Source organism: Bidens hawaiensis, unplaced genomic scaffold (genome assembly GCF_021521415.1).
Source record: "Bidens hawaiensis isolate Kalapana, Puna unplaced genomic scaffold, B.hawaiensis_p1.1 tig00031915_1, whole genome shotgun sequence".
NCBI classification, from domain to species: domain Eukaryota; kingdom Viridiplantae; phylum Streptophyta; class Magnoliopsida; order Asterales; family Asteraceae; genus Bidens; species Bidens hawaiensis.
This window is the reverse complement of record NW_027495402.1, coordinates 120057-140147: the sequence shown is the minus strand read 5'-3', so window position 1 is coordinate 140147 and position 20091 is coordinate 120057. Positions and strand designations below refer to the sequence as shown.

The 20091-nt window shown below is 36.9% G+C and overlaps 1 protein-coding gene across 1 annotated transcript in view; it reads right to left on the bottom strand.

Moving 5' to 3' along the window:
* Window positions 1–13755, bottom strand: part of LOC143582746 ((E)-beta-farnesene synthase-like) — a 34954-nt gene extending 21199 nt beyond the window's left edge. Inside the window, exon 1 of the mRNA XM_077065237.1 lies at window positions 13421–13755. Coding sequence (XP_076921352.1) covers window positions 13421–13631 — 211 coding nt within the window. The 5' untranslated portion in view covers window positions 13632–13755. The remainder of the gene's footprint in view (window positions 1–13420) is intronic.
* Window positions 13756–20091: the final 6336 nt, after the last annotated feature.

Genomic DNA, 20091 nt, shown 5'->3' with positions numbered 1-20091 from the left:
ACAAACTTAGAGTCTTAAACTTGTTTATGAACTTTAGTCGCGCAGTATCCCATGTGTTGAGGACGTTTACTTGGCTGTTTATTTGTATGTGTGTATCATTAACCGCTTTGTTCGGCCTATTCCGCAGTTTTCATGGATCCATTAGATGAACACGGGAGACCTATCGTTTACGGTTTTCTTTGTTTACACTTGCACAGATGTTTTCTCGTTTTTGTGCTCAATTGGGAGCACGGATTGAACTATGAACTATGAGCTATGATCTATTTAGGCTTGATCACAATCTGATTGCACCCTTGTTAAACACCAGACATACACGTGTTGCGCGCAGATTTATTGCTATCTATGTATTGTATTAAACTTGATTTCTCACCAACACGCAAGTGTTTGACGTTTATTTTAACACATGTTCAGGTTTGCAGTAGCTGTTTTGGAGCTTGTGGACACATAGGACGTTTTTACTTTTGGACCTAGATTAAAATGTATCAAGACAAGTTATTACTGTTCGAATATTTTGATTTATAATATATTGATTTATGTTGGTTTATTTATATCTTATGTATACGTTGCGCATGCGTGAATGAATATATTTATTAAATATTGACACCCAATAGTGTCACGAGTAATGAAACAATATGTGGCGCCCCGATGTATAATCCGCCTTTGGTCGGGGTGTTACAGATTGGTATCAGAGCTCGTTGACTTTAGGATAGGTGGTTAGACGTAACGGCCTAGAATACCTAAGAGTCCCTTCTCGCGCATGAGAGAAATCTCATGTTTGCACGCTTATTGTTAATTACTCGTTATTTATGAATATGCTCGCATTTGCGCAGTATATGATTTTATGTTTTATTTCGCGATATTTCGATTTTTGCTGAATTTCGATTTTTATTGATTTTTTTCTGCCTATTCGTTTGTTGGGATTTGAAGATCCGAAAAGTCATGGTGATACATGAATAGTTGATTTTCAATTTCCATTTACGATTATGTTCTGAGGTTGGAGACTTGAAAAGTCATGGTGATACATGAATTGTCAACCTCCAATACTCATTTTCTTGTATGTTTTATATTGAAGATTGAAAAGTCATGGTGATACATGAATCGCCAATCTCCAATACTCGTTTGCCCGTATATTTTAAATTGGGAATTCGGAAAGTCATGGTGATACATGAATTGTCGATTCTTGATTCGAATTTGTTACCTTTATTAAGTCTGCATTTAGGGTCATTTATTTTACTTTAACTTTTGACTGTAACTGACTCCGTGAAACCAAGCTTTATAAGATTAAAACTTTGCGCTAAAACCAAGATATTAACTAAAATTAAAATTTTTATAGAATGCCTCCGCTATCTCGCCGATTTCAGAGAAGAGAAGCCTCGCGCATGCGTAGACAGCAACGTTCCCAGGAAATGGCCGCCGCAATAGCCCAAGCCTTGAGCCAAAACAATACCTCGAGTTATAACATTAAGTCCTTTAACGCGGGTAACCCTCCAAAGTTCACAGGTCTTGAAGGAGCCACCGTGATGCTCCAATGGCTCGAAAAGATTGAAAACACTTTCCTCCATACCCGATGCCCCTCAGACAGACGAACCCTATATGCTTCCAGTGTCCTGGAATCCAGAGCGCTTACGTGGTGGAATGGAGTAGCTCATGCGCGTGGCGCAGAAGCTGCTTCCAGCATGCTCTGGGAGGAATTTAAGGAAATTCTTACGCGAGAATTCTGCCCTCCCAACGAAGTTAAGCGCCTGGAGGAGGAATTTTGGAATCTTAAGCAGTACAGCGGTGAAGCGCGCGAGTACGCGACGCGCTTCCATGAACTAAGTTTGCTTGTCCCTCACCTTGTTACCCCTTCCCGCCGAGCCATAGAGAAATTCCTTGGGGGTCTCCCCATGGAAATTCAAGATTCTGTATGGGCCAGAAACCCAGTTACCCTCTCTGACGCCATTGAGTTGGCCGCTGTGCTCAGCGACAACCATGTCAGAGCAGGAACCCTGTTCCTGCGGGGAACTGAGAAGACCAAACTCACCAAGACTGTCCCTGAACCAACAGAAACCAAACCTGAACCCTCAAACCGTAACAACCTCAAGCGCAGGCGCAAGGCCTATGCGCTTACCAACCCGCCCATTGCCCAGCAACCCATTTATCAACCTCCAGTTTACGCGCCTAACCCACTGACAGCCTACCCAACACCTCCTGTAGTTCACAACTATGCCCTAACCAATCCAGCACTCCCTGCCCCGCCACCTAAGAAATCTTACACAGGAAATCAACCCTTTTGCCCAACCTGTAGACTTCACCACCCAACCCAAACCCCGTGTCGACAATGTAACCGATGTGGCCGCGTTGGTCACTCTGCCGAATACTGTAGAGTCCCTTCCGCCAACCCAATTGCGCCAATACCACCAGTTTACCCGCAGAACCCACAACCAACATACCCTAACCCACGACCCAGATCGTGCTTTAACTGCGGTGATCCCAGTCATTTCCGGAACGCGTGCCCGAGACTACAAGTGCAAATCACACAAGCGAATCCGGTGAACCAGATTTCGAACCAAGTGACGCGTGGACGAGCTTTTAATATAACCGCGCACCAAGCGCAAGCGAATAATGACGTAGTTAATGGTACATTTTTGCTTAACGGATTTTATGCTTCTGTACTTTTTGATACTGGCGCCGATCGAAGTTTTATTTCTCGCGCCTTCGAGCAGAAGCTTGCGCGACCGCGCAACGATTTAAAAGATAATTTTTCAGTTGAATTGGCTAACGGTGAAACTGTTTTAATTAACTCGGTGATTAAAGATTGCACGCTTAACCTTAACGAAAACGATTTTCTGATCGACCTCATCCCCATGCCTCTTGGAAGCTTTGATGTTATCATTGGTATGGACTGGCTCTCGAAGAATCGCGCCGAAGTTATTTGCGCCAAGAAATTTATTCGCATACCTCGAGAAAATGGTGATCTTCATATCTACGGCGAGAAACCCTCCCGCGGTCTTAAACTTATGTCTTGCGCCGAAGCCCGAAGACTCATGCGGAAGAAGTGTGTTGCATTCTTAGCCCATGTGGTTAAACCTGCTGAAGAGAAGAAGCTTCGCGATATCCCTGTTGTGCGTGATTTCCCTGAAGTTTTTCCTGATGATCTTCCTGGTATCCCTCCCGCTCGTGAAGTCGAGTTCCGTATTGATCTTGTCCCTGGTGCTTCCCCCGTAGCTAAATCTCCTTACCGTCTTGCGCCCGCTGAGATGCAAGAATTGGCAAGCCAACTTCAAGAGTTGACTGCTAAAGGATTCATCCGCCCTAGCTCTTCGCCCTGGGGTGCTCCGGTGTTGTTCGTTAAAAAGAAAGATGGATCGTTTCGCATGTGTATTGATTACCGCGAGTTGAACAAACTCACCATTAAAAACCGGTATCCTTTACCGCGTATTGACGACCTCTTTGATCAACTCCAAGGTGCCTCTTGTTTCTCGAAGATTGATCTCCGCTCTGGCTATCACCAGTTGCGCATCCGCGATGAAGATGTCCCGAAGACTGCTTTTCGAACTCGTTATGGCCATTTTGAATTCTTGGTCATGTCCTTCGGTTTAACCAATGCACCCGCCGTTTTCATGGATCTAATGAATCGGGTGTGTAGGCCTTTCTTGGATAAATTCGTGATTGTGTTTATCGATGATGTTCTGGTGTATTCTAAGACCAAGGCCGAGCACGAGCAACATCTTCGGTGGGTGTTGCAAAAGCTTAGAGCTGAGCAACTCTATGCTAAGCTTTCCAAGTGTGAATTCTGGTCTGATGAAGTACAGTTTCTTGGCCATGTTGTGAACAAGATGGGTATTCATGTCGACCCATCCAAAATTGAAGCAATCAAGAACTGGATTACGCCATCCTCTCCTTCTGAGATCCGTTCCTTTCTGGGCTTAGCTGGTTATTACCGGCGCTTCATTTCGAACTTCTCGAAGATCGCTTTGCCTTTAACAGCTCTAACGCACAAAGGTAAACCATATATTTGGGGCTCGAAGCAAGAAGAAGCCTTTCTAACGCTCAAGCGTTTGTTGTGTGAAGCTCCTGTTCTTGCGCTACCTGAGGGTAATGATGATTTTGTCGTGTATTGCGATGCATCCAACCAAGGTCTCGGTTGTGTTCTTATGCAACGAGGCAAGGTTATCGCTTACGCATCAAGGCAACTCAAGGTTCATGAAAAGAATTATACAACTCACGACCTCGAACTAGGTGCAGTTGTTTTTGCCTTGAAGATCTGGAGACACTACCTTTATGGCACTAAGTGTATCCTCTACACTGACCATAAAAGCCTTCAGCATATCTTTGATCAAAAGGAACTTAACATGAGACAACGCCGATGGAACGAACTCATCAGCGATTACGAATGTGAGATCCGGTATCATCCTGGTAAGGCTAATGTGGTAGCCGATGCGCTCAGCCGAAAACCCTGCCAACTTAACTGTATCTTGCCGCGCACGCATCTTCACTTTGCGCCGATCCAAAGCAACCTTGAATCGCGCATTCGTGACGCGCAGCGCGCATCCATCAGTAATGGTAACCTTCGCGCCGAGTTAGCGTGTGGCGCGGAAGCGCATTTTGTCCCTAATCTGAGTGGAATTCTCTGCTATCTCAATCGCATTTGGATTCCCTTTGATGAGAATCTTCGCGCTGATATCCTGAGTGAAGCGCACAAATCTCGGTATTCTATTCATCCTGGCGCTGATAAGATGTACAAGGATTTGCGCATAACTTATTGGTGGCCCGGTATGAAAAAGGATATTGCTGTGTTCGTAGCTAAATGCCTGACTTGTTCCAAAGTAAAAGCTGAACACCAACGCCCATCTGGTTTGCTCGAACAACCAGAAATTCCTACGTGGAAATGGGAATGTGTAGCGATGGACTTTATTACCAAGTTACCTTTGACAGCAAGCAAACATGATAGCATTTGGGTAATAGTGGATCGATTGACCAAGTCTGCTCACTTTCTGCCCATTCGTGAAAACTACCGTGTTGAGCAACTCGCGCAGCTTTATGTCAAGGAAATTGTCTGCCGCCATGGTACTCCTTTGAGCATCATATCCGATCGCGATGGCCGTTTTATATCTCGCTTTTGGAAATCTCTCCAATTTGCGCTAGGAACTCGCTTGGACATGAGTACGGCATATCATCCCCAGACTGACGGACAGTCTGAGCGAACTATTCAAACTCTTGAGGATATGCTCCGATCTTGTGTTCTTGATTTTGGAGGTAATTGGGATTCGCACCTGCCTTTGATCGAGTTCTCTTATAATAACAGCTATCATTCCAGTATCGGTATGGCCCCATTTGAAGCACTTTACGGTCGTAAGTGCCGCTCCCCGATTTGTTGGAGCGAGGTGGGAGAAGCTCAAATCACAGGACCCGAACTTGTTCAAGAGACAACCGATAAAATCGCCAAGATCCGTGATCATCTGCTGACTGCCAGAAGCCGACAGAAGAGTTACGCAGATCGTAGGCGAAAGCCTCTCGAATTTCAAGTTGGTGATCTTGTTCTCCTCAAAGTGTCGCCTTGGAAAGGTGTTGTCCGCTTTGGGAAGAAAGGTAAGCTTGCTCCTCGTTATGTTGGTCCATTCAAGATTCTCGCGCGTGTGGGAAAAGTTGCCTACAGACTTGACCTGCCGCCCGCGCTCAGTAATGTGCATCCAACGTTCCATGTATCCAATCTCAAGAAGTGTTTAGCTGACGAGAACCTTCACATTCCACTTGATGAAGTTCAAATTGATGAATCTATGCATTTCGTTGAGAAGCCTGTTGAGATTATGGATCGCGAGGTTAAGCAAACCAAGCGCAGTCGTATCCCTATCGTGAAAGTTCGCTGGGAGTCCAAGCGCGGAGCCGAGTTTACATGGGAAAGGGAAGATCAAATGAAGATCAAGTACCCGCACCTGTTCTCTGCGCAACCTACTTCGAGATAAATTTCGGGACGAAATTTCTTAAAGTAGGGGAGACTGTGACATCTGCCCGATCCGACCCGACCCAGGTACCCGTTTCTCTGACCCGATCTCTTTCTTTTATTATTTAATATTTATACTTATATTTTATTTTTAATAATAATAATATATATTTCCTTCCCGCCTCTTTCTCTCTCTTTCTTTCCGCCGTCCCCTCCCTCTTCCTTCTCTCTTTCCGCCTTGTTTCCCTCTTTTTCTTCTAACTCTTTGCTTGTCCTTTGGTTCTTCCCGCCTAAGGATGTCTGCAGCTCCACGCGCCAGACTCCTTACATGGAAGCCTGCGTGAAGACATCTTGTTCCTGCGATGCGTGAAGAGAACTCTTCTCGCAGCGCGCTAAGAATGCATGTTCTTCCCGCAATGCGCTAAGAATGTATGTTCTTCCCGCGATGCGCTTAGAATTCTAGTTCTTCACGCAGCACGCTAAGGATTTGTGATTCTTCCCGCAGTGCGCTAAGGATTGTTGTGCCAGCCTTCGCGCTCGCGCACTCAGCCTTCCCGCGCTTAACCCTTGTATCTTCTGTTTATTCTAGCCGTTTGCTTTTGTAAATGTCTTTTCTTCTGAGCTGTTGACCTAACCTATCTAATGTCTGAATAGTTACTTTCGGCGCAGCATGCGTACCAACCCCATTGGTTGGTAGAAAAAGTGACTGACATTATCTTTTGAGATCTGCTTTTGCCATGCTTTAACCAGTAACTTTATCTGTCCTCTCCCATGCCTTTTTCTGTTCCCTGTCAGCTTTATCTTGCCCCCTGCAGCTGCCATATCTTTTGTTATCTTTTGTTTTGTCTTGTTCTGTTTGTCTTGGAATCTTTTCCCCTTTTTCTGGATTTATGTCTCCTAGGGTTTCTCTATAAATAATAACATTATTTTTCCTAACACTACACACACAAAACACTTAATCTCTCTTATTCTCTCTTGCTCCTTGCTCTCTCTGTCGTCCTCCCTCTCTGCCTCCGTCTTCCTCCTTGTTCTTCCTGCTTTTCCGGTAATATATATTATATATAATAACTTATTAATTATGCTAACTTATAATCAAGACTTAAAACAAATCATTAAAACAATAATCTTGTTTATAGGTTAACTTGTGCTTGCTTAAAGTTGGTTCTTGCGTTATCTATCATCGCATCTTTATCAAGTGAGTAATCTCGTACCTAATCCCTTTTTATTTTTAATGTTTTGGGATGTTCATGTGTTCGTACAAACTTAGAGTCTTAAACTTGTTTATGAACTTTAGTCGCGCAGTATCCCATGTGTTGAGGACGTTTACTTGGCTGTTTATTTGTATGTGTGTATCATTAACCGCTTTGTTCGGCCTATTCCGCAGTTTTCATGGATCCATTAGATGAACACGGGAGACCTATCGTTTACGGTTTTCTTTGTTTACACTTGCACAGATGTTTTCTCGTTTTTGTGCTCAATTGGGAGCACGGATTGAACTATGAACTATGAGCTATGATCTATTTAGGCTTGATCACAATCTGATTGCACCCTTGTTAAACACCAGACATACACGTGTTGCGCGCAGATTTATTGCTATCTATGTATTGTATTAAACTTGATTTCTCACCAACACGCAAGTGTTTGACGTTTATTTTAACACATGTTCAGGTTTGCAGTAGCTGTTTTGGAGCTTGTGGACACATAGGACGTTTTTACTTTTGGACCTAGATTAAAATGTATCAAGACAAGTTATTACTGTTCGAATATTTTGATTTATAATATATTGATTTATGTTGGTTTATTTATATCTTATGTATACGTTGCGCATGCGTGAATGAATATATTTATTAAATATTGACACCCAATAGTGTCACGAGTAATGAAACAATATGTGGCGCCCCGATGTATAATCCGCCTTTGGTCGGGGTGTTACAGAGATGCCATATGACATTTGAGTGACTAATTTAACCCACAAACACCTTTTTCGACTTTTTATTTTTTTTAACAAAATATTAAGTTAATAACTAAAAAACAACAATGGCGTGTTCATTTTGCGGAATTCAATGAAACTGGACGAAATGGGAATATAAATCCCACAAATTCCTGTGTTCGTTTCACTATTAACTGGAATTGGAATTGAAAGAGAATCCCGTCAAATCCCACTTCATAGGATTTTAAAATCCCACCAGTTTTAAAAGGAATATTAAGAATTGTTTAATTAAACCCTAACAACAGTCGTTCTTTCACATTATCATTCTTCACCACTATGCACTGTGCTCCACCGCCTCTCTCCACCACCATGCCCCACCGCCATTCTCCATCACTGTGAACCACAGTCTTGCTTGTCTACCTCCCGTCCTCCACCTTCGTTCTTCTCCATCGTAGTTCTCCTCCACCACAAGTTAGGTTTTCTTGGTTTTTATACTTTAATTTATGTTTTGTGTTTATAATTCTTGTTTAATACTTGCCTAATTTATGTATCTTGTTTGAACTTTTACATCTCATGTATGATTTTGTAGCTATTAACATTGGTCTACTATAGTTGAGTGTTATGATTTTCTATCAAAGTTGATTTTAAAATCCATCTTTTGAAAGGGGTATCCTTCTTATTATTCCCATTTTTGAAATGGGTGTAGGTTACTCTTGGATACGTTTCAAAGGGTTATCAAAAGTTTTTGAAATTTTGAAATATTTTTAATAAATGTTCATAGCACACCAACTGTTTGATGAAATGCTTCAACCAGATTTGTGCTTGATGAAATACTCTGATATAATTTGTTAAATACAAATTATCATAATATTGTTGTTTCAACAAATTTTAACTCATTTTGTGTTGGTAACGTGTAAATAGGAAATGGCTCTACTTAGTTTACAAACTCACAAACGTAACTAAAGGAACACGACATTGATTTTGGCATAGTGGAACCAACTTATTACAACTGTTTATTTGCTTATGCTTTCACTTCACATGTTGGTAGTCAAATACAAAATAGATATACCACTGATTCGACACTCTTCAGCAAAACTAGATCGATATTCAATATTGTATATGTATGTTTATGAGAGTGACATCATGTCTATATCTCAAATTAGAATCATTCGAGCATGTTTTATCAAATTGCGTGACATGCTTAAAATATTTGGAGGATTAAAATCAAATAGGAATATGGACATTGATGAACAAGTAGCCATCTTTATTCACATCAAAGCTCACAATGTTAAGAATTGGTCATAATATGTAGTTTTCATTGTTTGGGAGACATAATTAGTATATGTGTTTCTTGAGATTGTAATGCAATGATTAGATTGCATTCACCTTTTCTTAAAAAGCCTGAACATGTTCCCGAGAATTCTACTGATCATAGGTGAAAATGGTTCAAGGTATTATGCAATCATTATACTTTTTTTGGTAACTTGCATTAGGGATTAGATATGTATAATAACACTTTTTTTGTACTTTTGATTTTAGAATTGTTTAAGGGCTTTGGATGGAACATACATAATATGTTTAGTGCCTAGTGAAGAAAGCCTAAATATAGAACAAGAAAAAGAGAGATTGCTATGAATGTGTTAGGTGGGTGTTCACAAGATATGAAATTTATAATTGTGTTACCCGGTTGGGAAGGTGTGGCGGCTGATGGTAGAGTCCTTCGATATGCTCTTGATAGGCCACATGGATTGAAAGTTTCAAGGTCGGGTATGTAACAATATATATATATATATATATATATATATATATATATATATATATATACATATCATTTAGGCGTATAGAATAAATATAGTAAAATGAGGTAGTTTTGGTGTTTATTAACTATAATGTATTTTTAGGTTATTATTTGGTAGATGCAGGATACACAAATGGAGAAGGTTTCCTTGCCCCTTATAAAGGTCAAAGATATCATTTAAATGATTGGCGTGATGGACACTAATCTAAAAGAATTGTTTAACATGAAACATTCGTTCGCAATAAATGTTATAGAAAGATGTTTTGGTATTTTAAAGGCAAGGTGGGAAATTTTGAGAGATCACTCATACTGTACCATTACCCAAGAAAATAGGATCACAATGGCATGTTGTTTGCTTCATAACTTTATAAGAAGAGAAATTCCAATAGATCCATTTGGTAATGAGGACGAGGATGAGGATGAGGGCGAGGAAGAGATCGAGGTAGACAACGTGATTGCGGATGAAGACGACGAGGAAGACGAAGATAATGTAACTTATATCGGAACTTCAAATGAGTAGACAACATTTAGAAACAATCTTGCCCAAAGCATGTTTGACTCTTGGAGTGCTACCAATTGATTAAAACTGTCTTAGAAACTAATTGCTTATGCTATTTTTGTGTTGATTAAGTTATTTGGTGATGTTGAATTTATTAAATACTTGCTTATGATATTTTGTGTTGATTATACTATTTTGGTGGTGTTGGATTATTAAATACTTTTTTTGTGATGATTTTGTTTGTTTATTATGAATTTAGGTGATGCTTATGTCATTGTGTTCTTGTATTGTGTATGCTAATTTTAAACAATATATATATATATTTGTTTTAGTTCATGTTTTTTCTATAGAAATGAAGAGCAGTAGAAAATATCGAGGGTGGAGTGCCGAAGAAGATGCAAAACTTATTGAGGCCTTTATAGACATGGTTAACACGAAGGGATTTAAATCCGGCAATGGCTTTAGAACCGGGTACTTGCAACATCTTGAATCATCGTTGAAAGAATCACTTCCCGAAACAGACCTTTTGGCTAGACCGCACATCGAATCAAGAGTCAAAACAATGAAAAAGTCTGGGTAATCGTTCAAGATATGTTAAACACTAGTGGATTTTGTTATGATAAAGAACATAATTGTGTGACCGCCGAAGCTCCCATGTGGGAAGCTTATGTTGAGGTATGTGTTAGATTTTTATGTTATTAACATTTATTATTATTTATTATTTGGTTAATCATAAAATGTATTGATGTTTTGTTTATAATAATCTTATCTTGTCAATAGAAACATCCAACATCAGATAAATGGAAATGTAAAAGTCTTCCTCATTATGAAGAAATGTGTGTTATTTTCGGAAATGATCGAGCTCAAGGTAATAGAGCCAAAAGTGTGGTCAAGATGGAAGAAGAGGCGAACAGGGAGGAACTAGAGGACCAAATGGATAATGAATTTGATGAGTTTAGTTATAATGAAGGCATTAATGCAAGTGTTCAATTTGAGACACTTCAAGTGGTCGAGGTAAGAAGAGGAAACGTGCATGCCAAGTTAATTCTTTGTTTCAAAATTTCAATGATGGAGTTGTTTTATTTGGTGATCGTCTTAAGGAAACGTCGGTCGGATTGAGTGAAGGGATAAAGTATGAACTTGAGAAAGAAAAGAAAACAACAATGATCACTTCCGAGATTAAAAAAATGACAACTTTGTCTCAATTGGAAAAGTTTAGAGCTATTGAAGAAATCAAAAGTGACTATAATAGGGTGTCGACTTTTTGGGATTTGGGTGAAGAAGAAAGAGAGGATTGGGTGAGGCATTTGTTGTCTAAGTAAAAGTTTAGCTATGTCATATGTTCGTATTTTGGTACTTTTATTAGTGGTGTTTACAACTCGTCGTCATATGTTGGAAAGACTTTTATTCGTATTTTGAAAACTTTCTACGTGTGTTTGAACGTTGGTTTTAGTATGGTATGTTCTAATTAGTAGATATGACAATATGCTAAATTTATTATTGGTCTAGACATGTATGATGAAGATGGGTGATAAGGGTTTTTGGACTTAATCGAATCAAATGTTTGTTTATTGTGTTGTTATGGCGTGTTATTGTGTGACAAGCATAAAAACACATGTATTTGTTTTTTATTATTTTCTTAAATTTTTTTAGTAGTTCTAGATTTTTTATATTCGTTTTTTTTTTAAATTTTGTATATATATTTAATACATTTTTTTGTTTTTTTATTATTTGTTTGATTTTAAAATAAATTTTCGATTTTTTAATTAATTTTCTGATATTTATTTTTTAGATTTTTTTAAATTATCATTTTCTTGTTATTTTATTATTTATATGTTAGTAGATTGACGGAAGATGAATAGAATGGAGAAAATTTCATTCCAATAACATATTAACTAACCAAACACATGATGAGGATTTTCAGACATTCCATTCCAATTTCAATTCCAGTTTATAAAATTTTTTTCATAAAACGAACGCGCCCTAAACAGTTATATTTTAATATATATAACTAACTTTTACGGTAATGTACATTTGATTATTGCCTTTTTACATTCCAGCTAACTTTTCTTTACAAGGCATATAAGTTTAAATCTCAGTTAGTTGAGAAACTTTTAGAACACCCAGTATGACAGTTAAGTTCTTTTTTTTAACACAATATATTATTATTAAATAAAAATTACAAAAAATACCTATAAATTATACCAATGTGTTACTGGTATATCTCATAGATAACTTAATACTTTTTTGTTAATTTTTTATGTGATAATAATAACATATTACACTTTGTTTAAAAAAAAAATAATTGTTACTCAATTTCAAGTGTTTCCAGAGTTATTTGAACTCATATGGGTTTTTAAATAAACCTTACCCTACAGGGTAGAGTTATTATAATAAACAATGTTTATTGTTAAGAGTATAGCAATAGATTTAGACCCGTGGATATATGATCCATCGGTTGTAATTAATAGTTTCTAAAACTTTAAAGTGTCTTATTTATGTGGTATAGTAAGGTTAAGTTATTCTACAAAGGGGAATAAAAATAAGAATAACTTGTAGCCACATAAAAAAACCCGTAAAATAAAATTAAAAAAAAATAAATAAGAAGTTCATAACTCAAAATTTAATAAAAAAACACAAAATGTTTCTACCGTCTTTCTCGTTCTCATAAAAAAACACAATGGTAAGTGAAAAAAGTCGTCGTGTATTTTTGTTTATCATTATGTTTTGTGCTTATTTTCGTCATTAATTGTGTCTTTTTTCCTTGACATTGTGTCTTTTTTTCTTTATATTATGTTATATTACTCAACATTGTGCTATAATTTGTTTGGAATTGTGTTATATTTTGCGATCTATTGTGTCTTTTTTTATATAATTGTGTTTTTTGTTCATTTTCGTCATTGTGTCTTTGATCACACCAATGTATCTTTTCATCATTTTTTTTTTATTTTTTCACATTTTCTTTTGAACGAGAATAATGGCGGAAACATTTTAGTTTTTTTTTATATTTTTCGTTTTTTATATATATTTTGAGTTATAATTTTTTTTATTATTATTTTTAATTTATTTTTAAGTGGTTTCTTTGTGTGATCAAAAATCCTTTTCCCACTTCTTATTTTTGTCTTCTTTTGTATTTTAATTTTACCCGTTATTGTTGTGGTATAATTTATTTTAAAGTATTTTCACATTTCTCACATAACAATTAGTTTTATTTGAACCCTCATCTTACCCTATACACACACACAAAACTAGATGTGAACTATATGATACCACTTGAGACGTTGAAGCCTTGTTGTCGTAGGAGTCTGAACCAAAGTGAGGTGCTATGGAGGCTATTCTCATTTATCCCCTCATCCCCATACATATCATAAATAGTCTTTAAGCATTCCTCTATTTCATCTTCGAAATGATATGCTACACCAAGGTGTTGGGCCGCATCAATAAGTTCCAATAACTTCGTAGGCTCCATTGATCCTCCCATCACCAGCTCTTTCCGCACATTCTCTTTTAGCTCCTTGGCCCATTGTTCATCACAAGCTTGATCCTTTCCCTACACGAAAAAAGTGAAACAATTACAAAAATACCAACCCGGTCACATTAAAAATGGTTCATCATATGATTACAAAGTAATGATGTACGAAATACAAAACCTCATTTATAAAGATAAGAGCATTCACAACACTAACTTGAGAATTAGTTATCTTTAGAAACAGGGTGTCTCATTCGCCTACAGTTTGAGAAGGGGTGATGAGACGAACTGCCTCATTTTGTGATGGCCCGTCTAACCGCCCTTGTCAGCAAATATGTCACAAACTCGACTATAACGTGTGATAAACGATTTGTGACTCATCCTTAGTCTATAAGGATATAAATGCAGCCACTAGCTGGAAAATTCCCATCACAAAACATCTAAAATTAATACCCAACACTTTAAACGAGTATAAGCAAGTGTTTGAAAGTTGTTAAGTAAGAAAAGGTCAAGCAAGGGTGGTACAAGGTCGTAGCGAAGCTTCGATCACTTTCCAGCAGTGCTAGAGGCTATAACAAGTCATTCCTAGATTCTGATATAACTTGAAGTAAGGTATAGTGTTCTAGCATCTTTTAAATTATATTTATTATATTTAAGTGAGTTTCTAAGCTGTTAGCATTCAAACCCCAAGTATGATAAGCTACATGAGTTATAATACTAAGTGTTTTAAGCTAGTATAAGTCTTAGAACTTATAAACGGATGTCGGAAAGATATCCAAAACAAGTTTTAGTTTTAAAAGGCCAAACAGAAGGATTATTCGGGATGACTAATCAGAAGGATTCTGACTTAACCCTAATTCGTTAGCGGGGAAATGACGAACTAGCAAGTAATTCGTTAAGGAAGAATAACGAATTAGCTTCATTCGTAAGCAGTTCGTTATGGGGGGATGACGAATGAACCCTCATTCGTTAGAATGCCCATTCTTTATAAAAGGGTCAGTTCGTCTTAAAGGCCAATTCGTTATGAAGGCAAATTCGCTATGAAGGTCAGTTCGTTATGAAGTAACGAAATAGTCCATTCGTTATGAAAGACAGAAGTGACGTATGAACCCCAATTCGTTAAGAAATTGGATAACGAATTAGAGTTTCAAAGAATGACAGAAAGGTCCCTGAACTTATAATAAAATGGATTAATTACAAAGAAGCCCTTGAACTTTTGGGTTAGCAAATAAAATAATAAATTAGAATTTCAAAGAAGCCCTCGACCCCAGCCAGGGGCTCTGCCCTTTGGACCCTGCTAGGGGTTGCCGCCCCTAGAAACCCGATGCCAGGGGTGCTGCCCCGGACCCCGTTCATTGATGGTTATAATTAAACTAGAAACGCAATATGGGTAGAGATAGTTAATTGATACATGTAATTTTTATACAGTTAGTCGCGCACAACTAAAGAAAGGAATAGCCGTTAACGGTGAACGTAACCGCATTCAGGTGAGTTTCTAGCCCCATTCCTTGTTATGTTTTCGGGGCTGTGTGCATACATGATGTGATTAGTTAATACACTTACCCTAAGTGGTAAGTGTATGCCTCGTATGATTATTGTATGAATGAATGCTTGACGGTGCGTGAATGATCTTCGGATATTGCATGTACCGACAGGTGATAGTTTGATGATATGATTGTTGTATATGATTAATGAATGATGTATGTATGTATGAAACTCATAATTATATATATATATATAGAAAGGTATGGCATGATGGTATGGAAGAAAGGGAGACCGGACCCTAATAATATCCGAGGATGGAGGGTACCAGACCCTAATAATATCCGAGGATGGAGGGTACCGAACCCTAATAATATCCGAGGATGGAGGGTACCGGACCCTAATATTATACGGGGAAGAAGGGAGACCGGACCCTAATAATATCCGAGGATGGAGGGTACCAGACCCTAATAATATCCGAGGTATGTAGGGCGATATGCTCTTTATAATGTAAGGCTAGTTATGAATGTATATGGAAGAATGATGAACATGTTAAGTATGTAATGCGTACCTTCGGGGCACGTATATGTGTACGTAAAGTAGGTTATTTGATTAACTAGAACTCACTCAACATAGCTGACTTTTAGTATGCATGCAGGTGAGTAGGATAAGGCAACTCGCTTGATGAGGACACATGGCATGGAATTGAAAATACTGGCATCTCAAGGGAATGTTATGATGTTTTAAAGACTATATTTTGTTTTAAATGACTATAGATGTTTGTTAAGACAAGATTTGAAAGTTATGTAATATGTTATGGTTGAAGTCTTATATTCAGCGTAAAGTTTTAATCAACTCTGATATTTAGAACTGTGTTTATGAGTAAATCCAACGTCCAATGTGACGCACCGGTAACGGGGCCTTACATTCAAAGTAAAGTCTGCTCGAAGTAATGTTCCGAGTAAACTAAGGATAAGAAGGTCTGCTTAATAAGGAATATGTTTACTTGAATACCTATTTTACACTTAGATTTATTTTAAGAATGTTATGTAATGATTAGGGTTTCTAGAAGGTATGTCATGTACATATAAATAGAATGATTAGGTCATATTGATGAGACATCCTTGAATATACCTCTTACAACTACCTACCTGATAGACACATCTGACATTTTCACCTATAAACCTTAAGTTTTCCAATTGTGTCATATGGATAATCAATATAATGGAAATCTTTTGAGTTATCTTGTGTATTTTTGCTCTTGCTTTATTTTCTATATTTAGTAACTTTCCAATTATAGTTGATTCCGCTGGCTACACTTGGAGGTCTTCAATATAATTGTGTTTCGTGAGACTTGTCCGATTATTACAAACAGTGTCACGAAATATACGGTCCTGACATATTATTATTATTATTATTATATAATTCAAATTTTTTTCTTCTTCGGTGGATTCGCAAACAAGGTAAAAAAAAAGAAATATGGATAATATACATTCATAAGATTATTATAATTCATATGTGATGACAAAATAATCTTAAATGTAGTTTATCAAATTAAATCTTTGAAGTTCTGGTACAGGAGGGCCACACCAAGTGCTAATATTATGAATTTGGCTATATCACAACAAAAATTCATTAAATGAATCATGGGCCCTACAACAATTAGGGGAAGCAAAACAACCACATCAATAGAGGGGGGAAATTAGCTACTGTGGTTGGAGGAAAATATTAAAGTCGACTAAAATGGAGTTAATACCTTCAAAGATAGGAAAACAATGGCCTTAACCTAATGGTCTAGTGGTATGATGCTTACTCGTTCAAAATGGAGATGATGGGTTCAAATTCTTGGGTCATAGAGAAATTTGATGAAAATAAATTTGTTCAAAAAAATACCTTCAAAGAGAACCACGGCAAACCATTGGGGAGTAACAAAAGTGAAGCAAGCAATCTGTCAAATATGAGGGTAATTTATGATTTAATAAGAAATTATTAGACACAAATTTTTTCTCTCCTAATACTTCAATTTTCCAGCATTTTTCCCTTCTTTCCTCTCCACTTATCTTCTTAAAAAATAACTTAAACATGGATTTTTTTTTCATATTTTCCTCCATTTACTCCCCACCCCCTCCCCTTTTTTTTGTTAAATTAGACTATGGAACACAACGTTAAAAGAAATAAGCAGGCATGGTACTAAGTAGGGATGTCATAACATGTCGGACACGACACGATAAGACACGATGACCTGTGGTACTAAACACAACACGATAACTAATCGTATTATATTTTCCAAACACGAACATGTATAGTAACAGGTTAACCTGTTAAGATATGTTAATGAACCTGTTTAAAGACAATGAATAATATATGTGTAATGAAACAAAAATTTTCAAAACGAGCTTAAAAGTCTTAATTAATACATAATCCATAGCATATTTGAAACAAAAAAACGCAAATCTATAACATACTTGAAGCAAAAAACCTGGTCAAAACATGGTCATGTTAACTTCAACACACCCATGTTACCAAGAACAAGAGGAAAAGACAAAATAGAAGGTTATGAAGCTTTACATGGTCGTGCTTTGCCAAAACACACCCCATGTTTAAAGTACAAGAGAAAATGACAAATTTGGAATATTCTGGACTCACCACGGTCGTGTCTTGCTTAACACAGCTGTGTTTTCCCTTGTTGTATGACCTGACAACGAGCATTTAAGAATATAAGACAAAAGAAGTTAACACGGTTGTGCCTAGGTAAAACATGGTTGTGCCCACCTCAACATGGTCGTGCGCAGACAAAAGATGGCCGTGTTCAGATAAGACTTCCTTATGTACTTTCTGACACCACTACCAGACAAAAAACTCAACATGGCCATGCCCACCAAAACATGGCCATGTTTTGGCGCCCAGCTCAGCCTATAAATACTATGGTCATCTCCCACATCTAATACACCTTCCAACCTCATTTACTCCACTTCAGCCACCTTTTTTCACCACCATAAATAAGGGATTTGTCCCATTTATCCAATCTTTGAAGATTAAGGAGATTAAGCTCTTGAAAGAGGTCATTAGCATCAAATATTAGTCATCCAAATTGGTTAGATTGTTTCAACTTGATCATGTTTGTATCTATTACTTTGATTGTTAACATTATGTTTATTATTGGCTAAACTTTCGTAGTATCATCTTGGTTTACAATGAATGTTAATTAAAGTTTAATAATGTTAGTTAAACATGTGATTGGTTTTTAATAAATACTAGTTATGTTGAAATTATTACTTGATGATAAATGTTAAAATACTCTTAAAAGATACCCCAAGTGCCAAGCTTACGATAAGGCGAGAAATTGCTAGTCTTGTGAGGCCTTGGTGAACCTTAAAATAGACACCAAGTTTCGATCTTGACGATAAACAGAGAACTGTCACTTTTGTAAGGGCTTAGTTATTAAATTAAGAATCTTTAAATGAGCTGTCAAGTTCCGAGCATGATGATAAGCCCAGGAATTTCCATTCTTGAAAGGGCTTGATCGGAGAAAAAACGTGAATCCTAATATTGACATGGACCAAGTGGAATATTAGTAGTGATTAATCATTTACAATGGGAACTATCTACAATGTTTGTGAAAACGGATTGTTGATATTCATTCACTAAAATTGGTTAATTACTCGTTAAGTGAGTGTGCAACATAACATGAGTTCTATAATAGTTCAAGAGTTGTGTGGATTAAGACTTGGTAATTCAAGGTTAATCATTTACAACTCAACTAATCTTAATTGATACTTTATGTACAATACAAAGGAAATTTTTACTAAAGTATCAAGGACAATTCACTTAGTAATTTAAGGGATTCTCATCTTTAAAGTGAGTTATTTTATAAATATTTATCATAAACCATTTGCTTACATATAATAATGTTTTAGTGTAGATCGTGAAGTTATGCATATCTCTTTCTTTAATTATCATGGAATAACATAACTTAGGAATAAGGTCTTATTCCCACATTTAATCACCATAGCAAGCTCATATCACATGTTTACTAATTCATTGTTGAATCAAAGTTAATTAAGAAGAGTTAGAACCAAGATGATACACTTTTATCTTTGATCTTCCATCTAAAAATATAAAAATGCAAAAATATTGTAACATTCGTTACTTTTCAAACCCGAAAACCCGACCCATTTTAAATTTTCGGTTTTGTTCTATTTAAAGTTATATATATATTTCAAATTTGTTTATGTATTTTTATATTGAATTCGTTAAACCTATCCGTTTCGTCGTTTCAATGTAGGCGTAAATATCATTCGATAATTTAATAATAATTATGACGCTTTATTGTCATTATTAACTCATGTTCTATTTCGTGTAATTCATTAACGAAATTTCAAGTTTTAACATGTTACTTAATCGAGTTCCAAACTATTTGGGGATAATACGAAAATAATTCAACTTGGTAACTTTTATCACCTTTATATAATACCTAAAAGCATAAGGTTTAAATTGTAATTAAATCTTTCTTTTATGATTTAATATAGCTTGAAACATGAAGGACCAATGTGTAAATGTAATTAAAATATTATAATTTTAAATTCCCGGCCCTCAACCCCTTGTCCCGTTCGTTTTTCGGCCAGAAATCCGGCCGCCGGTTTCAGGCGCCAGCAAGTAATAAAATCCGCGTCTAACCTTCGTTTGATACGTTAATTTATATTCCCAAACGTCTTCTCTATCATTGATAGACATTAATATGTGATTTATATCGTCATTAACAACCTAATTAACACATATTAATCATCAAAACCGTCGTACTAATTTTAAAAACCCATTAACGAGCAATCAAGCCTCTATGCTCCAATTGAACCTATATATAGACCGATAATCTCAACCTAAACTTGCTACAACCAACGTAATTCACTAAAACACACTGTGTATAGGCAGATTAATCGGCCATTTATTATTCCGGCCACATCATCGTTCATCTTCATTCCTTCTCGCTACG